Source organism: Pelobates fuscus, chromosome 12 (assembly GCF_036172605.1).
Source record: "Pelobates fuscus isolate aPelFus1 chromosome 12, aPelFus1.pri, whole genome shotgun sequence".
Taxonomy (NCBI): Eukaryota; Metazoa; Chordata; class Amphibia; order Anura; family Pelobatidae; genus Pelobates; species Pelobates fuscus.
The window spans coordinates 5,084,064-5,101,054 of record NC_086328.1 but is presented as its reverse complement, the minus strand read 5'-3'; the positions used below and the strand labels follow the sequence as shown (position 1 = coordinate 5,101,054).

General features: G+C 43.7%; 2 protein-coding genes across 13 annotated transcripts; both read left to right on the top strand.

Annotated features, from left to right (window-relative positions):
- Positions 1–5,821: 5,821 nt before the first annotated feature.
- DBNDD1 (dysbindin domain containing 1) lies at positions 5,822–12,714 on the top strand. 2 transcript variants are annotated; one of them, XM_063438362.1, is made up of 4 exons: positions 5,822–6,005; positions 9,203–9,355; positions 9,639–9,779; positions 10,066–12,714. In XM_063438362.1, the coding sequence occupies exons 1-4, from the start codon at positions 5,951–5,953 to the stop codon at positions 10,221–10,223; spliced, it is 507 nt and encodes a 168-aa protein (XP_063294432.1). In that variant the 5' UTR covers positions 5,822–5,950; the 3' UTR covers positions 10,224–12,714. The 2 variants fall into 2 exon arrangements, with proteins under 2 accessions (XP_063294432.1, XP_063294431.1); XM_063438361.1 differs by having other exon boundaries at positions 9,194–9,355.
- Positions 12,715–13,858: 1,144 nt separating this feature from the next.
- On the top strand, positions 13,859–16,750 carry LOC134578729 (keratin-associated protein 16-1). 11 transcript variants are annotated; one of them, XM_063437740.1, is made up of 4 exons: positions 13,859–14,091; positions 14,468–14,902; positions 15,017–15,286; positions 15,337–16,750. In XM_063437740.1, exons 2-4 carry the CDS (start codon positions 14,472–14,474, stop codon positions 15,647–15,649), a joined length of 1,014 nt encoding a protein of 337 aa, XP_063293810.1. In that variant the 5' UTR covers positions 13,859–14,091; positions 14,468–14,471; the 3' UTR covers positions 15,650–16,750. The 11 variants fall into 11 exon arrangements, with proteins under 11 accessions (XP_063293810.1, XP_063293804.1, XP_063293808.1 ...); XM_063437734.1 differs by having other exon boundaries at positions 13,859–14,120; positions 14,223–14,902; positions 15,017–15,388; positions 15,465–16,750; XM_063437738.1 differs by having other exon boundaries at positions 13,859–14,902; positions 15,337–15,388; positions 15,465–16,750.
- The last annotated feature ends 241 nt before the right edge of the window (positions 16,751–16,991 follow it).

Sequence of the window (16,991 nt, the reverse complement as noted above, 5' to 3'; positions counted from 1 at the left end):
CCCGAATGAAAGTCCTTTTAATCCTCGCCCAAATGAATCCGTCTGTCTGTAATTTACCTGCAGAGTCTTAATTATTAATTGAATAAGACTACACAGTGAAATCCAGGACGGATCAATTCGTTCGAGGGTATGGATTCTGAAAAAAAAAAACCAAAATAACTTTTTGTCTAGTTTAAAAGGTTCTGTTTTTTTTTTACATATTTATACATTTCACAACATTTGTGAAAGGAGCTAATGAACACAATCTAACTTTATAACGTAATATATGTACACACTTGGACGTTCGTGCTCCTTTCATACCGCAGTCAAATGTTTTTATTCGAATTTAGAGGATTTAAAAACTTAAGCCGACCTAAACTAAATTAGCAATTTTGGGGACAAGCGACAAATTTGAATTTTGAAAATGTATATTTCCCATTACAGTGTAGTTGGGTCTTTTTATTTATTTTATTATTATTATTATTTATTTATTTGTTCATTTAGCTCGGCTGCATGCTACGTGATTACTAAGCGATGCCACTTATTCACTAAAATCGCTATTCATTAAATGAACTGCAAAATATGGGCTAAAATATCCGTGTCGTCATTATAAACAGAGCTGGAGATTTTTTTGCCAAACTAGTTTTTCATTTTTTTTATAATTTAGGTTTGAATTTACTGCATTTGTGTGTTTATTGAATAGCCCTTTAGGGGTGCAGAGGCCTGTATGCGGAGTGGAGTGTTGGCGCTCCCCGCATGGTGATTAATTGCTAGCTCACACCTCTCTGTGTGCAGTCGGAGCATGTGATACTGTGTGATTAGACTTCTAATTCAGCCCTGCAAGGCCTGGGCGGCCGTTCGGTCAGGGGAAAGGACTAGAATGGATTTCGCCTTTCATGGGACAAACATCTGCCCTAGCTGTCAGTGTGCTCCCAGCCTCCAGGGACAGGCTCTGCATATTGTAGAGCAAGGGAAGAGGAGCATTGAGACTGACACACTGTACAGGCTGCAGTCGCTGGCTCGTGGTGGGAATGAATGTGCACAAATCTCATAAATCATTGCTGTTTTATTCTTTAATAAACAAATTGTCAATACCTCGCAAAACAAAACACACAAACTGAATATATACAGACACTTAAACACATGCCAAACTCTGGTTCCACCTTACGGTCCGGCCACCATCTCTGGAGGTCCAATCCGTCCAATAACCAGAAGGACAGGCCGCACTCCAGGATACAAGTGGTAACTGTATTTATTAGAGGCTAAGTCACCTCAGCAGTGCAAAGTTTTGGCTCGTCCGAGCCCTAATCATGCCTTAAGGTTACCCTCTAATAAATACAGTTAATACTTGTATCCTGGAGTGTTGCACGTTCTTCTGGTACTTAAACTCATACTTCCTGCATACACAAAGTATATACAATCTGCACACACACACACACTATATACACTCAGCATTCACTCTGCACACATACACTATATATACACTCTGCACACACACACACACACACACACACACTATATATACACTCTGCACACACACACACACTATATACACTCAGCATACACTCTGCACACATACACTATATATACACTCTGCACACACACACTAGATATATACACTCTGCACACACACAGTAAATACACTCTGCACACACACAGTAAATACACTCTGCACACACACAGTAAATACACTCTGCACACACACAGTAAATACACTCTGCACACACACACACTATATATACACTCTGCACACACGCACACACACACTATATATACACTCTGCACACACGCACACACACACACACACACACTATATATACACTCTGCAAACACACACACACTATATAAACACTCTGCAAACACACACACACACACACACACTATATATATATATACTCTGCATACACACAGTAAATACACTCTGCACACACACACAGTATATCTACTCTGCACACACACTATATATACACTCACTCTGCACACACACACACAGTATATCTACTCTGCACACACACGCACTATATATACACACTCTACACACATACACTATATATACACTCTACACACATACACTATATATACACTCTACACACACACACACTATATATACACTCTACACACACACACACACTATATATACACTACACACACACACACTATATATACACTCTACACACACACACACACTATATATATACTCTGCACACACACACTATATATACACTCTACACACACACACACACACTATATATACACTCTGCACACACACACTATATATACACTCTGCACACACACACTATATATACACTCTGCACACACACACTATATATACACTCTGCACACACACACACACACACACACACACAATATATACACTCTGCACACACACACTATATATACACTCTGCACACACACACAATATATACACTGCACACACACACACACACACACACACAATATATACACTCTGCACACACACACACACACACAATATATACACTCTGCACACACACACACACACACAATATATACACTCTGCACACACACACACACAATATATACACTCTGCACACACACACACACACAATATATACACTCTGCACACACACACACAATATATACACTCTGCACACACACACACAATATATACACTCTGCACACACACACAATATATACACTCTGCACACACACACAATATATACACTCTGCACACACACACACACACACACACAATATATACACTCTGCACACACACACACACACACACAATATATACACTCACAATATATACACTCTGCACACACACAATATATACACTCTGCACACATACTCTGCACACACACAATATATACACTCTGCACACATACAATATATACACTCTGCACACACACTAAATACACTCTGCACACACACTATATACACTCTGCACACACACTATATACACTCTGCACACACACTATATACACTCTGCACACACACTATCTACACTCTGCACACACACAATATACACTCTGCACACACACAATATATACACTCTGCACACACACTATATACACTCTGCACACAAGGACACACCAAATGTGACAAAAGTTAGGAGTTTCGGTGCAAACCCACGTGCACCTTTGTCAGGTATACGTGGGTTTGCACCAAAACGCACGTCGGGTAGGCCACATGTTACTTAATGACAGATGTGGGTCACACTCCCTGAAATGGAAGAGAGGTGTCCTGGGATGGCAGGATGTGCTCAGGATTGTCCTGCTATGTAGAACAGAGGAAAGACATGATCACAAATAAGACGGATAAATAGTGTCGTGGGGACGGGTACAGGTTAGCAGGCCAACAGTAGGTTTGTTGTTGCACTGTGAAATAAATGCAGCAAAAGCTACTGAGATTGGCACAAAAGCAAAAAATGTATCGCCTGGAAGGCCAAATGAGAGAATTTCTGAAACCAAGTAAAAACAGACGGACTAGACATTAATACAAGCGGTTATTAATAACAGTCTGGGCTATGAATAAGAATTGTCGTTCACAGCGAGTGGCAGCAACGTGGTTAATGCTGTGGTTTGGAGAACTCTGCCAAGCGCCTGTAATTTGTCCTGTGTTCTGAAATCCATCAGTCTTAATTCCGGAGTAATGTTACAGCGAAAACACTCACTGTAGCTCCGTCCCCACGAACCCGCGAGAACAATAGGTTCAATAAGTAGAGTGCGTCCTGCCCTGCACAGGCTTATCCGCTATCCAGATATTGGGGGACCATTCTGTGCAGCGCGCCTTACAGGGTTACTAAAATGCAAATAGTAGGGAATTCAAAGGATTTCAATTTCACATATTAAACGAAAATAGCCAAACACTTAGCATATTTGGAGAATCTTTCAAATTTGGCTCTTTTTGACAAAAAATGTATCACTTTAAATTCTCGCCAATTCATAGATTAGTGAAAAATCCTGTTTATAATATATAATATATAGTGCTTTATTACGGTTACATTGGATCTAGAACTTAATAAAAAGATTCTCTATCGCTAGTATCTGAGTTCCTCCCAGCTCCGCCATGGCGCAACTAATGTACCCAATACGCAGTGCAGGCAATGTGGCAACTAACAGCCGGTGGACTCGCTGGTTGGATGCTTTGAAGCTATGGGACAGAGGTGGCTATTCTGGGCATGTAACCCACCTTCCAAACTCCTGGAATGTACGGAGACATGGCGTTTGCAACCAGCGAGGCCGGACCAGTGGATATGGAGAGGGTTCAGAACATCTCCCAGCTAATATTACCTTGCTTTGGTTTTGGCTATAGGCACCCGGCTCTAGGACCTCTAGGACCTGTAGGAATCAGTTCATCCAATTTTATTTTGTCTCCTGTCGCTGTATTTCCACAGCAATGTTTTGTAATTACTTTGTATCACTGAGCATTGTATCGGATAGCGTGTTACTTCCGTAAAGTGTGTTTGTTATAGGTTTCACCGAACTGAAATTATCTCCATTAAATTAAAGTTACCTGTGCTCTTCCCAAATGCCTATGTAACAAATGGAGGGTATTTAGTTCCTCTAATGGCCATGAGAGCTTAGCCCACCTGTCACGTCAAGGCAAACCTCTCAGGTGGGTCCTACACTAACCCTTCACCTTGCTTCCTTCAGCTTCTGGCAAAGATATCTCTGAGACAGAAAGGGGTATTTTTTTATATACACCCCTACATACTTATTAACCCCTAATAAGGACCACATGGGATGGGCGGCAGCATTGTAACATAGCTGTGTGATACAAAAGGGAATACAAATACAAAAAAACAAGTGCTGCGCTCAAACTCCCACTACTCTTGGACAGCAGCAATGACCATAGTACACTTCAGCCCCAATACATACAGTTTCTGTATGTACTGTGTGTAGAGTTACTGTATGTATTGTGTGTAGAGTTACTGTATGTACTGTGTGTATAGTAACTGTATGTATTGCGTGTAGAGTTACTGTATGTATTGCGTGTACAGTAACTGTATGCATTGTGTGGATAGTAACTGTATGTATTGTGTGTATAGTAACTGTATGTATTGTGTGTAGAGTTACTGTATGTATTGTGTGTAGAGTTACTGTATGTATTGTGTGTAGAGTTACTGTATGTACTGTGTGTAGAGTTACTGTATGTATTGTGTGTAGAGTTACTGTATGTACTGTGTGTAGAGTTACTGTATGTATTTTGTGTAGAGTTACTGTATGTACTGTGTGTAGAGTTACTGTATGTACTGTGTGTAGAGTTACTGTATGTACTGTGTGTAGAGTTACTATATGTATTGTGTGTACAGTAACTGTATGTATTGTGTGTATGGTAACTGTATGTATTGTGTGTAGAGTTACTGTATGTATTGTGTGTACAGTAACTGTATGTACTGTGGCCGATGTGTACTATGGTGGTTGCTGCCGCCCAAGAGTAGTGGGAGTTTGAGCGCAGGACATGTTTTTTTGTATTTATCTCCATTACCTGTTGTAACGAATTACTTATTAAAAACAATACTGCAAAAACATTTATAAATCTATAACTCCTACAATAGGTTTCCAAATCTTGACACAAGGTTTGAAAATTCTATGAAAACTTTTTTAAAAAAGTTTTGAGAGAAAGATTTGTAAATGTGAAACAAACAGTAACTCTGCATTCTATAACAATATGTAACGAGCAATCAGCAGGAAGATTCCATTGGTTTCCATGGCGATTGCTCCACTTTTAGAACTTTGAGCCAGGATTCCTGTTGGTACCTATGTAATGTGTGCAGAACCTTTAGCAATGAGCAGCATCCCTCCCTCCCTCCCTCCCTCCCTGCTTTAATCTGGGCTCTCAGCCAGCATCTCCCACTCTCAGAGATGTGACACTGAGCATCCCTCCCCTCTGTCTGCTCATTTCCATGCACAGCTCACATATCACAGAGCTCTGAGCTGGGGATGTCTGCTGGCTGCTGCCTGTGCCAGGGAGGAGGCTGTATCTGATGCTCTCTTGGTCCCCTGTCTGGATGGAGCTACAGCCAGGGCCTGCACGCCCAGGTAAGACATGCCATCTGTGGAGGGCTGATCTGTATGCAGGGCGCAGTGCATGTGGCAAGGTGTGGTGAAGTTGCAGAGACTGCTCACTTTGCAGCTGGCAGTGCCGCATTACACACAGATTAACCCTTTAACACTGGACTATGGGACAGCAGCATCTCTTACTGAGCAACACAGGCAAAGCATCATGGGAGTTGTAGTTCTACAATAATGGGGGTTCCCTTGTATGTTGGAGCAGGGGTTAAGTTGGACATGTTCCCCCTCCCCTCCATACGTTGAATTATCTGTAAGTCAGTCCAACCCTTATTATTCTGGCACGAATGTGAATCCCAGGAGCTTTATTGTAATTAAAACCTCCAGTTTATTAGGAAATTAGGATTAAGCTTTACTGGCTCCTAATGAGGACATGTCCCACTCATTAGATCTCCCATGGGGTGTCCGCACTCCATCAGAAATTGAGGGGGTCAGCGCAATGTGCACCGTCTGGCGGGGCCCCTGGGGTGGGTGTACATGTAAAGGCTTGTGAAGGGCTCCTCATACATCTGGGGCCCTTGCCAGTCATTTTAATAGGGCCCCCTAACCTGACAGGCCCCTCATGATGGTAACAGATGTACCCCCTCCCTAGAAAACCACAGTCATGGCCAACCCTCTTTGTTCCATCCTTTTGTTTGGCTTTTAGCTTTTAGAGTTTATTAAGATTTTTATCAATTTTCCAAAGGAAAAAAAAGAAGCCAAGAATAAATGGTGGGGAAAAATAAATAATAATAATCATAAACAATAAATAAGAAGAAAAGTAAAGAGATGTCAGTGAGAGATGGGGGGTGCTTGGAAGCCTGTGAGTTACAGATGGTCGGGTAGGTACACGGACCCTGGCAGACTGAGCGTTAACGTGGGCCATGAAGGCTGAGAACGTTGCAGTTAGATAGTCGGTGGTCCCTGAGTTCCATGTTTTCTAGCCGGGGGTCCCAAAGATAAATAACTGGGATCTAGTTTAGGGGATATTCCCTTGTTCTGGTTATAGGGAGGGGGGCACTGGAATGGTAATTTGCTCAGATTTGTGGTCTCTGGGTGACAGCGACGCTCGGATTCTGGGTTTGTGACATTCAGACAGATATAAAGCTGGGAGGCACTCCAGTGTAAGTTTGTCAAGCAGTTTAATCCATCCCCTCTAATCCCCAGAGGAGGTCTGTTAGCATCCGCTGAGCTGGGGTGGGGGAGTATTAACCATGTGTTCCATTATCACATTCCCCCAGGATTATTATATAATCCCCACATACATGGCATCTATAGGGCGAACACAATATACAGCACTCTGTGCCACATGCAGGGGGTGCAGGGCAATTACATCAGTCACCGTGCTGTGTGAAAAGCATCCTAATTAAGGAGGTGACTGAGGCACAGGGTCCCCAGGGAGAGTCACGTGGCGTGTAAGACAGAGGGACTCAATATAGTGGGAGAGTCAGCCATGGCAATGGTGCCATTACATGCACACACCTGCGCTCTGTGCCATGGGGTCAGGGTAGGTATACGGGTCATTTTTGGGGAGGACAGTATTGGAAGAACATTGGATTTTGTATCGCACTGAAATCCAATAACCATCAGAGCTTACACTCCAAATGGCAGAATAGAAGAAATGAAACAGTTTATAAATATAGAAAAAGATTTTCGTAGTGTCACGCCAGATTTCAAGATATGTATTCATGTACATCTGGGAAATAAGGGGGAAAACAACATTGACGGGTTTGCAGAATATGTTCTTAGAATTTTTAGATCAGCCCTTTCCTCAAGGTCCTCCAACAGTCCAGGATTTAGACCTTTCCCAATTCTGTAATAGAATTGTGTGTTATAGTAATAAAGATACAGACAAAGCCTGGAATATCGCTGTATCAGACTGCATTGGGAAGCACTGATAGAGCTGATAATGGAGTCAGTAACGGAGTGACAGAGTGAGACACAAAGTGTTAAAGTGAGAGGTCTATTCATATCACATTATTTTGGTCTCAAGTGGCTGCTGGCTATAGGTTGAGGCTGTGTGTCATAGGCACAGGGGTAATATAGGAACCCGAGTGTGCAGTAAATAAAGTGCCAGAACAGTACAAAATGCATTATTTTATGTTTAACGGTCATTGGTTATGCTTTGATAAAGAGGCTACAAGAAAGGGTTTTACTTTAACATATGTTGTTGTATAGACAGAGCTGAGTAAACTCAGAACCAGATCTCTTATTTTCAGTAAAGGTTCATTGGCGCCTGTCGGTAGAGTCAGAGGCGGATGGAAACGCAGCAAAAAAAATAAACAACACACTTAAAAAATAAAAAATACAATTTACTACAAACATTTTTTATATGAGATATTTTCCTTGTGGAAATGTTTCATACATCTCATTATATAGCTATAAACCATGTTATAGCATTAGCTATAAAAATATAAGACAGAATATAGAATCTCAGAATTGGGGTTCTCAGTGGAATGCGGTTCATGTTACTAAAGGGGTGAACTACACCCCAAATATAAATGGTAACGATTATCAATTTCTTAGAAACGGCAGTGTCTTCATTGCTGCTTAGTTACACCGTCAGTGACAGTTACTCACACAACCACTAGAGGTGCCGCCTATCACATTGTGCAGCACCTACATCCAGCGACTCTCCGCTCTGCATGGAGACGCTGAACGTTCCCACAGACGTGCATTGATTCATGCATCTTCAGGAGGAGATGCTGATTGGCACAGAACGGCTTTTTGTTGCGCATGCGCAATAGCCTCCCAATGCTTTCCTAATAGAAAGCTTTGGATTGGCTAAGATCGTCAAGATTGATGATCTCAGCCATGGAGGCAGGGACGGCCGCTACAAGGGAGAAAAGGTGAAATACCCTTTCACATCGATCACCTAAACAGCCAGTTCAGGACTAAAGTGTTTGTATTCCTAACACTAATGTGTCCCTTTAAGGGATGAATACTCAATGTGATGTGTGGATCTCAGGTGTTTTCAGTGTGTGATTATATGTTTACTGTCAGAGACTAGAGGAGGACATGTTTTTAAGTCCAAGTAGAGGGTAATTGGTACTAATGGGTCAAGAAGTGGAGTCAGAATGGGGTCATGAAACGTTGCTTTGATTCCAGATTTGTACTTTACAGACCATGTTCTTTTTCACACTCTTATAAAAAAAAAAAACAATTCTCCTTTCTCTGAGCGTGTCCAGAGCAGAGCAGAGATGGCGGGAGTATTAGCAGCTCCCATCCTGCGGCCCCGGCCGAGGTAACTGTTCAAGAACCTCAACAATCCGTGACAGTCGAAGAGGAGTCGGGAGCCCTGGTACCTACCTCTGGACTCTTGCAGGTCACAGAAAGGAGACGTAAGTAACCGAAACCTTGGTTATCAACTCTACAACAACCGTTCTGGTGTATCTCGATATAAAAGATCTAAACATTCTGTTCACATCCTAGAGCCACTCTAACGGGTTTCCCCATGTCCCTAGCACACGTTATACCAACAATATGTCATCAGTTGGCAAACCACAACTCCTAGGAATCAGTTTATTGACAGATGGGAAGGATCTACAGCCCTTCTCTTTGCAGTTTATGTTTTCATAACATTGGAGTTTTTAAGAAGGTCTGCTATTTGTCCTCCATCTACAGAACCCCTAAGCAGCGTATCTTCACTTGAAGTCCATTTTGACCTCTTGGACCTGACGGAACTCACAGATATGTCTGACCAGGAACTGGCTGAAGTGTTTGCAGACTCAGATGATGAAAATCCACAGAATGAGCCTCCTCCAGGTAAGATAGCTTCTAAACGTAGAACCTAAACAGATTTAGACAACATTAAAAGGGATCGAGTGACGTTCATACAGTCGACAAGACTTCATGCATATTATTGTATAAACAAGAAACTTAGACATTAAATGTATTCCTGACTTTAATATGCAATGTTTTTATGATGTAATAGGTGCATAAGTGTTCAGGTTACTAGGAAGATAACCATTCTCTTTAGAAGGGTCAAAGTAAGGTGGGATCACTTTTTGTAATGCCACTAGTCAGCCTCTCCCCAACTGTTTTATTGTAGGTCTGCAGTTGCCCCCACTCCCTCGAGCTGGGTATCTGCGATCTCCTTCATGGACCAGGACAAGAGCAGAAAGAGAAAAGAAACATCTGAGTGACTCCGAGCTCCAGGGCGGCCTGCTGGATGCCTTCATCACTGCAGAGAGATCCAAAGAAAACTAAACAGCCTTCACTCACCCAATGTGGTCCAACTCCATTCCACCTGCCCCGGGGTCACACTGGGAAATGGACCACAAACAATGCCAAGAGTACAGCTCCAGAAACTGCACTAACCACAGAGAGGAAACAACATATATAGAGAGACCTCAAAAACAAAGCAATCTCCAAGCTCCGCTCACAGAGCTCCCTGCTGGGTTACTGCATGAGGGATTGCTGGATCACACATGGACTTCAGGGTGTAGAAAACTCTTAAAAAGGAGCTGTGATCTGTACGACAAAGACCAGGAACTAATGCTGGAACAGCAAAGACCTAACATTAAAAGTTCAGGGAGAGTTTCCAGTCGCGGGCACAGTTAGTACAAAGGTAGCTTGCAGAACAATAACCTCTTGATTGACCATGATCTGGATGTCATGTCACCATAAGGTCTATGTTGGATTACAGTGAAGGGTGCTGGCACCCAAAACATTGCAGAGACAGGCATCACGTCACCTTCTTGGAAGATTGAAACATGTAAGGAGAGGAGTCTCTGAATGGATGATTGGCATGTTGTAATCGTCACATTGTCTCTTTCACAAGCACAGTTCCCCCTACAGCCTTAATTACACTCGCACCATCAGCAGACATACCAGTACCTACAAGTGGCCTCTCTGGGTCTCCAAAAAGCCACAACCATCTGTCTCTAAACCCTGTGTCATTACAGAATCTCTGTTGTCCTATTGTATGGTCGGTCATTGAGAAGAGGCAGCACTGGGATGACATTTCCAAAGGGATATATCCCTTTTTTTTTTTTTAAAGCTTCGAGGGCACTTCTGCACTTTAATATAAGTCATATTGCACAGCCGCACCCCACAATGATGGGATCTCCCAATGAAGCCCTCGTTTCACCATTTCCCTAAATGAGGGGCCTCTAAAAAACCACAGTGAGCTCACCCTGCAAGTAAAACACGTATGACGTGCATATTTAGTGAGTCAAACAGACTGACCGCTGACGGACTGACTTCGACCATGAGTGAGGGGTTGGTATCCCTATTATTATTATTATTATTATTATTTTATTATTTATATAGCGCCATCAGATTCCGTAGCGCTGTACACAAGAGTGCTCCTAGAAAAACTCCCAAGATGCATTACACTGGGTACAGGTTGTACACCGAAAATTAGCACTTTATGAACAACAATAATAATACTATCCACAGAAGAGAAGTTAGTAAAGTGTCAAGTGCCTCCTGTGTGAGATTAAAGTTCGAGTTTCAGGGCACGAGATCAAAACGTCTAAAGCAAGCTAACATCTGATTGAACCTTATTATTTTTTCATGCCGACGTGGGGAGTCACAGCCAGAGTAGGTGTGGCAGGAGCTGCATAAACAGAAACTACGTGATTTAACTCTCCTAAATGGCAGATCATTTTTCCAAAGCAGCTATCCTAGCCTGAATTTGTCGTTCAGATTTTGATTCAATACAAGTTGTAGTTTAGTAAGTACATCCCAGATTAACACAGTTTGCCAGGAACACACAGCTCACCCCCTCCCCTTTAACGACTCCCACTCCCAATTAACAGCTTTCTACGCAAACTGTCACCTTAGAGACACAGTTAGTGCAGTCTGCTATTCCCCGCCAGCGTTCTGTTCACACAGAGCACAGTGATATTATTAAAAGGTGATATGTGCAGTCACGGAATACGTCTAAAATAGCACAGATAAATAACAGCCAATAGTTTTACATCGTTACAATTAACATTCCATAAAAATCTGTCCCTACAAGTCTTCACAAGGAAAGCCCTGCTTTAACACAGGTGGAACAAGTAAAAATAAATTGCCAGTTGGTCTGGCCATGAAGAACGATACCTTGGACAGTATATAGAATTCATCATCTGCAGGACGGAAGGCAGTTTCTTAATCATAAATGGATTCCAGTGGAGCTGCCTTGAAGAGTGATTAGTATTCCTTCTGCAGCATATGAACGCTATGTACTGCCCCTTATCATTTGGAGAGAAGCATACAGGGATGCCTTTAGTCCCATCAAATCATAATAATATAACAATCAGAATATTAATACGATCTAACTGTGGGTATCCTGTACCTGTGTTAGTTCATTCTTTAGTACCCAGTTTCCAGAGATGCTGGGGCCCCCCCACAGTGCAGGCTTTAGGGCCCCCCGTCTGACTGATAGTATTGAAGTTACCTGTTAGAACAGATCATTAGTGAATACTCATATGGGACCTCCAGCTAAGCACTGGGCTGCAAAGCATCTTGGGGGCGGTAGTTCTGACACAGATCTTAGTACCTCCCATCATTTCAAATTGGCAAAGAGGGACACTTTAAATTTAGGGGTGTTGCCAGGGGCAGGGCAATTCTGAGACTTTCTCTGTGACTTACTAATAACAATTTATCCAACTAAAATGTAATTTAGAAGAACAATGTGTCCTATTTACACAGACTGATTTCTAAACACATTTATTGTAGGTTAAAGACACATTACTGGGAGTATTATTGCTGTGGAACTCTGTTATACATTCAGACACATTACTGGGAGTACTATTCCTGTGGAGCTCTGTTATACACTCAGACACATTACTGGGAGTATTATTGCTGTGGGGCTCTGTTAAACACTCAGACACATTACTGGGAGTATTATTGCTGTGGAGCTCTGTTATACACTCAGACATATTACTGGGAGTATTATTGCTGTGGAGCTCTGTTATACACTCAGACATATTACTGGGAGTTTTATTGCTGTGGGGCTCTGTTATACACTCAGACACATTACTGGGAGTATTATTGCTGTGGGGCTCTGTTATACACTCAGACATATTACTGGGAGTATTATTGCTGTGGAGCTCTGTTATACACTCAGACATATTACTGGGAGTATTATTGCTGTGGAGCTCTGTTATACACTCAGACACATTACTGGGAGTATTATTGCTGTGGAGCTCTGTTACACACTCAGACACATTACTGGGAGTATTATTGCTGTGGAGCTCTGTTACATACTCAGACACACCAACAATTCAAGGGGATTCCTAAAAAAAGAGGGACATTAGGATAGAAAAGAGGGACAGAGGGATTTGGGCTTGAAATAGGGACTGTCTATCCTAAATAGAGACACTTGGGAGGTATGGATCTACATTAAGGCCCCCACCTCATGGTAAAAAGAGTGTAAAACAGTGATGTCTAATCTGGGAATCCTTGATGTTTTGAACTACATTTCCCATGATGCCAGAGAGCAGGGTACAACCCCCTATTGCAGTGTACGAGATCCTCCTTGGTACTGGGTGGCACACCAGGTGTTTTCGTGACACCTGCACTGGATGCAGCTCAGGCCCAAACACTACAAACAATCTAGATTAAAGGACCACTATAGTGCCAGGAAAATAAACTTGTTTTCCTGGCACAATATGGTCTCTATGTCTGTCCCCCCCCACCCCTCCTTCCCCCGGGTCCCACTCCCGCTGGGCTGAAGGGGTTAAATACTTATCTTTCTCTAGCGCCGGGCTCCTATGGACGTCCAGCGTCTTCTCACTGCGGAAGCGCCTCTAGCGGCTGTCAGTGAGACAGCCACTAGAGGCTGGATTAACCCTCAGTGAAACATAGCAATTTCTCTGAAACATGTTTTCAGCTGCAGGGTTAAAACCTGGCACCCAGACCACTTCATTGAGCTGAAGTGGTCTGGGTGCCTATAGTGGTCCTTTAAGTTTTCTTGATATTTCCGGGGGTGCCCTGTATTATCACCCTAATAATGACTATGGGATCCCTAAGGCATGTTTTACTTTGTGCAGCATTCTTGTGGAAATTAATGTTGGGGACATACACTCACTGTCACTTAAACGTCACTGTCTGTCACTCTGCTCTCATGTCCCTGTCTGTCACTCTACTCTCCTGTCCCTGTCTGTCACTCTGCTCTCGTGTCCCTGTTTTTCACTCTACTCTCATGTCACTGTCATTGTCCCTGTCTGTCTCTCTGCTCTCCGGTCCCTGTCTGTCACTCTACTCTCATGTCACTGTCATTGTCCCTGTCTGTCACTCTTCTCTCCCGTCCCTGTCTGTCACTCTGCTCTCCTGTCCCTGTCTGTCACTCTACTCTCGTGTCACTGTCATTGTCCCTGTCTGTCACTCTACTCTCATGTCACTGTCATTGTCCCTGTCTGTCACTCTGCTCTTGTGTCACTGTCTGTCACTCTACTCTCATGTCACTGTCATTGTCCCTGTCTGTCACTCTGCTCTCGTGTCACTGTCTGTCACTCTACTCTCATGTCACTGTCATTGTCCCTGCCTGTCACTCTTCTCTCCCGTCCCTGTCTGTCACTCTGCTCTCCTGTCCCTGTCTGTCACTCTACTCTCGTGTCACTGTCATTGTCCCTGTCTGTCACTCTGCTCTCCTGTCCCTGTCTGTCACTCTACTCTCATGTCACTGTCATTGTCCCTGTCTGTCTCTCTGCTCTCCAGTCCCTGTCTGTCACTCTGCTCTCCTGTCCCTGTCTGTCACTCTACTCTCGTGTCACTGTCATTGTCCCTGTCTGTCACTCTGCTCTCGTGTCACTGTCTGTCACTCTACTCTCATGTCACTGTCATTGTCCCTGTCTGTCACTCTGCTCTCGTGTCACTGTCTGTCACTCTACTCTCATGTCACTGTCATTGTCCCTGCCTGTCACTCTGCTCTCCTGTCCCTGTCTGTCACTCTACTCTCGTGTCACTGTCATTGTCCCTGTCTGTCACTCTGCTCTCGTGTCACTGTCATTGTCCCTGTCTGTCTCTCTGCTCTCCGGTCCCTGTCTGTCACTCTACTCTCGTGTCACTGTCATTGTCCCTGTCTGTCACTCTGCTCTCCCGTCCCTGTCTGTTACTCTGCTCTCCTGTCCCTGTCTGTCACTCTACTCTCGTGTCACTGTCATTGTCCCTGTCTGTCACTCTGCTCTCGTGTCACTGTCTGTCACTCTACTCTCGTGTCACTGTCATTGTCCCTGTCTGTCACTCTGCTCTTGTGTCACTGTCATTGTCCCTGTCTGTCACTCTGCTCTCCCGTCCCTGTCTGTTACTCTGCTCTCCTGTCCCTGTCTGTCACTCTACTCTCGTGTCACTGTCATTGTCCCTGTCTGTCACTCTGCTCTCGTGTCACTGTCATTGTCCCTGTCTGTCACTCTGCTCTCCCGTCCCTGTCTGTCACTCTGCTCTCATGTCACTGTCATTGTCCCTGCCTGTCACTCTGCTCTCGTGTCACTGTCTGTCACTCTACTCTCATGTCACTGTCATTGTCCCTGCCTGTCACTCTTCTCTCCCGTCCCTGTCTGTCACTCTGCTCTCCTGTCACTATCACGGTTCCCCTTGTGTTCTGGTTTAAGCAAGGCACAATGATTCTCTTGGGTTTAAATGATGTATTTGCCCCTGGATTTGTCACTTTGTCCTCCAGGCGGCTGGAAATTGCAATATAAGCCATGTCGTTCATAGACCCCACACTCAATGCTTTATTTTAATGTTAAAAGATGTCACTTGACTTAAAAACAATAGCAGAAAATGAAACTAATCAGTGGTGCTTTTGGTGGGGCGCACTCTTTCTCCCAGTTTGCCTGGAATACATTAGAGAATAAACATCATGGACGATGTATCAGACACTGTGAGATCTTAGTGATGGGAATCTGGTCTCTAAACCAATGGATTCACTTGTTCTGTGAAGGAGGAAATGGTGGATGTGTCCGGCTGCTCACACACTGTTTGTTACACAAAACACTCTGCAAATCATGACTTGCTATCCAGAAGGCATTGGGGGAAGCAGCGTATACTGGCCTTGCTGAATAATCCCACCTCAGCACACGGCCCCACCAGGAAGAGGTTTAGCTGGGATCATCATGGCCAATACAAAGGATTCACTGCGTCAAAGATTCAAAGGACGTTTTGTTCCCGACACAGGATTTCCCGAGTGTCACCAATGGAAGTGAGCGTTCACTTGGCGTAAACTGTGTTAGAATCTTGAACCTCCAGAAGATGCACTGGACCCTGGCGCATGCACAAAACATGATCTGGTCCAATATTTACCTTGTTAAAGGCCCCAGAGCCCTACCCTCTGGTCACTGTTAGCGGGAACCAGTGGCGCTGCAAGGGAGACACTTTACACAGAGAACTTGGGGCCTCCTGCCGGGCTTGGCAAAAGAACAGTTCTGGTTTAAAATTGATAATGAGGTTTGAAGAGCATCATAGTGGGCATTGATGGGTTAAACATTGCTGTACCACAGACATGCACGATCTATTGATTTCCTCCCCGGCATCTAAACAGCTAGCAGAATGCTGCAAGGCGGCACAAGTCAGCAGTTTGTTTTGCTGCCGTGTTCTGTCGCCCGGGGGCAGAAACCGATGTTTCCAGGCAACACGTGTTTCAGGTAGACGGTGCGTGGCTGTAAGTAATTGGAATAACACTGTGAGGGTGGAAATCCACCGGGATCTAGTCCAAAAATGGAATAAGTGACAGCAGTTTGTCACACTGTGATGTAGCAACTTTCTGTGTAATATTCATTAAAGAACAAAACTGAGCAGTGCCACCCTGTGTGCCCACTGGGTGTCTTTATCTAATGCCATCCTGTGTGCCCGCTGAGTGTCTTTAACTAATGTCATCCTGTGTGCCCGCTGGGTGTCTTTATCTAATGTCATCCTGTGTGCCCGCTGGGTGTCTTTAACTAATGCCAAAGGTCTGATTATCAAAGAATTAAAATGGCTTTCCCGCTGTGCCCACCACATGATGTGTACCCATTGCGTGTCATTACAGATTCCACCAACTCTTAT

Excerpts from the sequence above, each read along its gene's own strand:
- LOC134578729 (XM_063437734.1), top strand. The coding sequence starts at position 13,960 with ATGACTATGGGATCCCTAAGGCATGTTTTACTTTGTGCAGCATTCTTG. Across the intron at positions 14,903-15,016 it reads TGTCCCTGTCTGTCACTCTA|TGTCATTGTCCCTGTCTGTC; the intron begins CTCTCGTGTCAC and ends CTCTCGTGTCAC. Across the intron at positions 15,389-15,464 it reads CGTCCCTGTCTGTCACTCTG|TGTCATTGTCCCTGCCTGTC; the intron begins CTCTCATGTCAC and ends CTCTCATGTCAC.
- DBNDD1 (XM_063438361.1), top strand. The coding sequence starts at position 5,951 with ATGCTCTCTTGGTCCCCTGTCTGGATGGAGCTACAGCCAGGGCCTGCA. Across the intron at positions 6,006-9,193 it reads GCCAGGGCCTGCACGCCCAG|CGTGTCCAGAGCAGAGCAGA; the intron begins GTAAGACATGCC and ends CCTTTCTCTGAG. Across the intron at positions 9,780-10,065 it reads ACAGAATGAGCCTCCTCCAG|GTCTGCAGTTGCCCCCACTC; the intron begins GTAAGATAGCTT and ends GTTTTATTGTAG.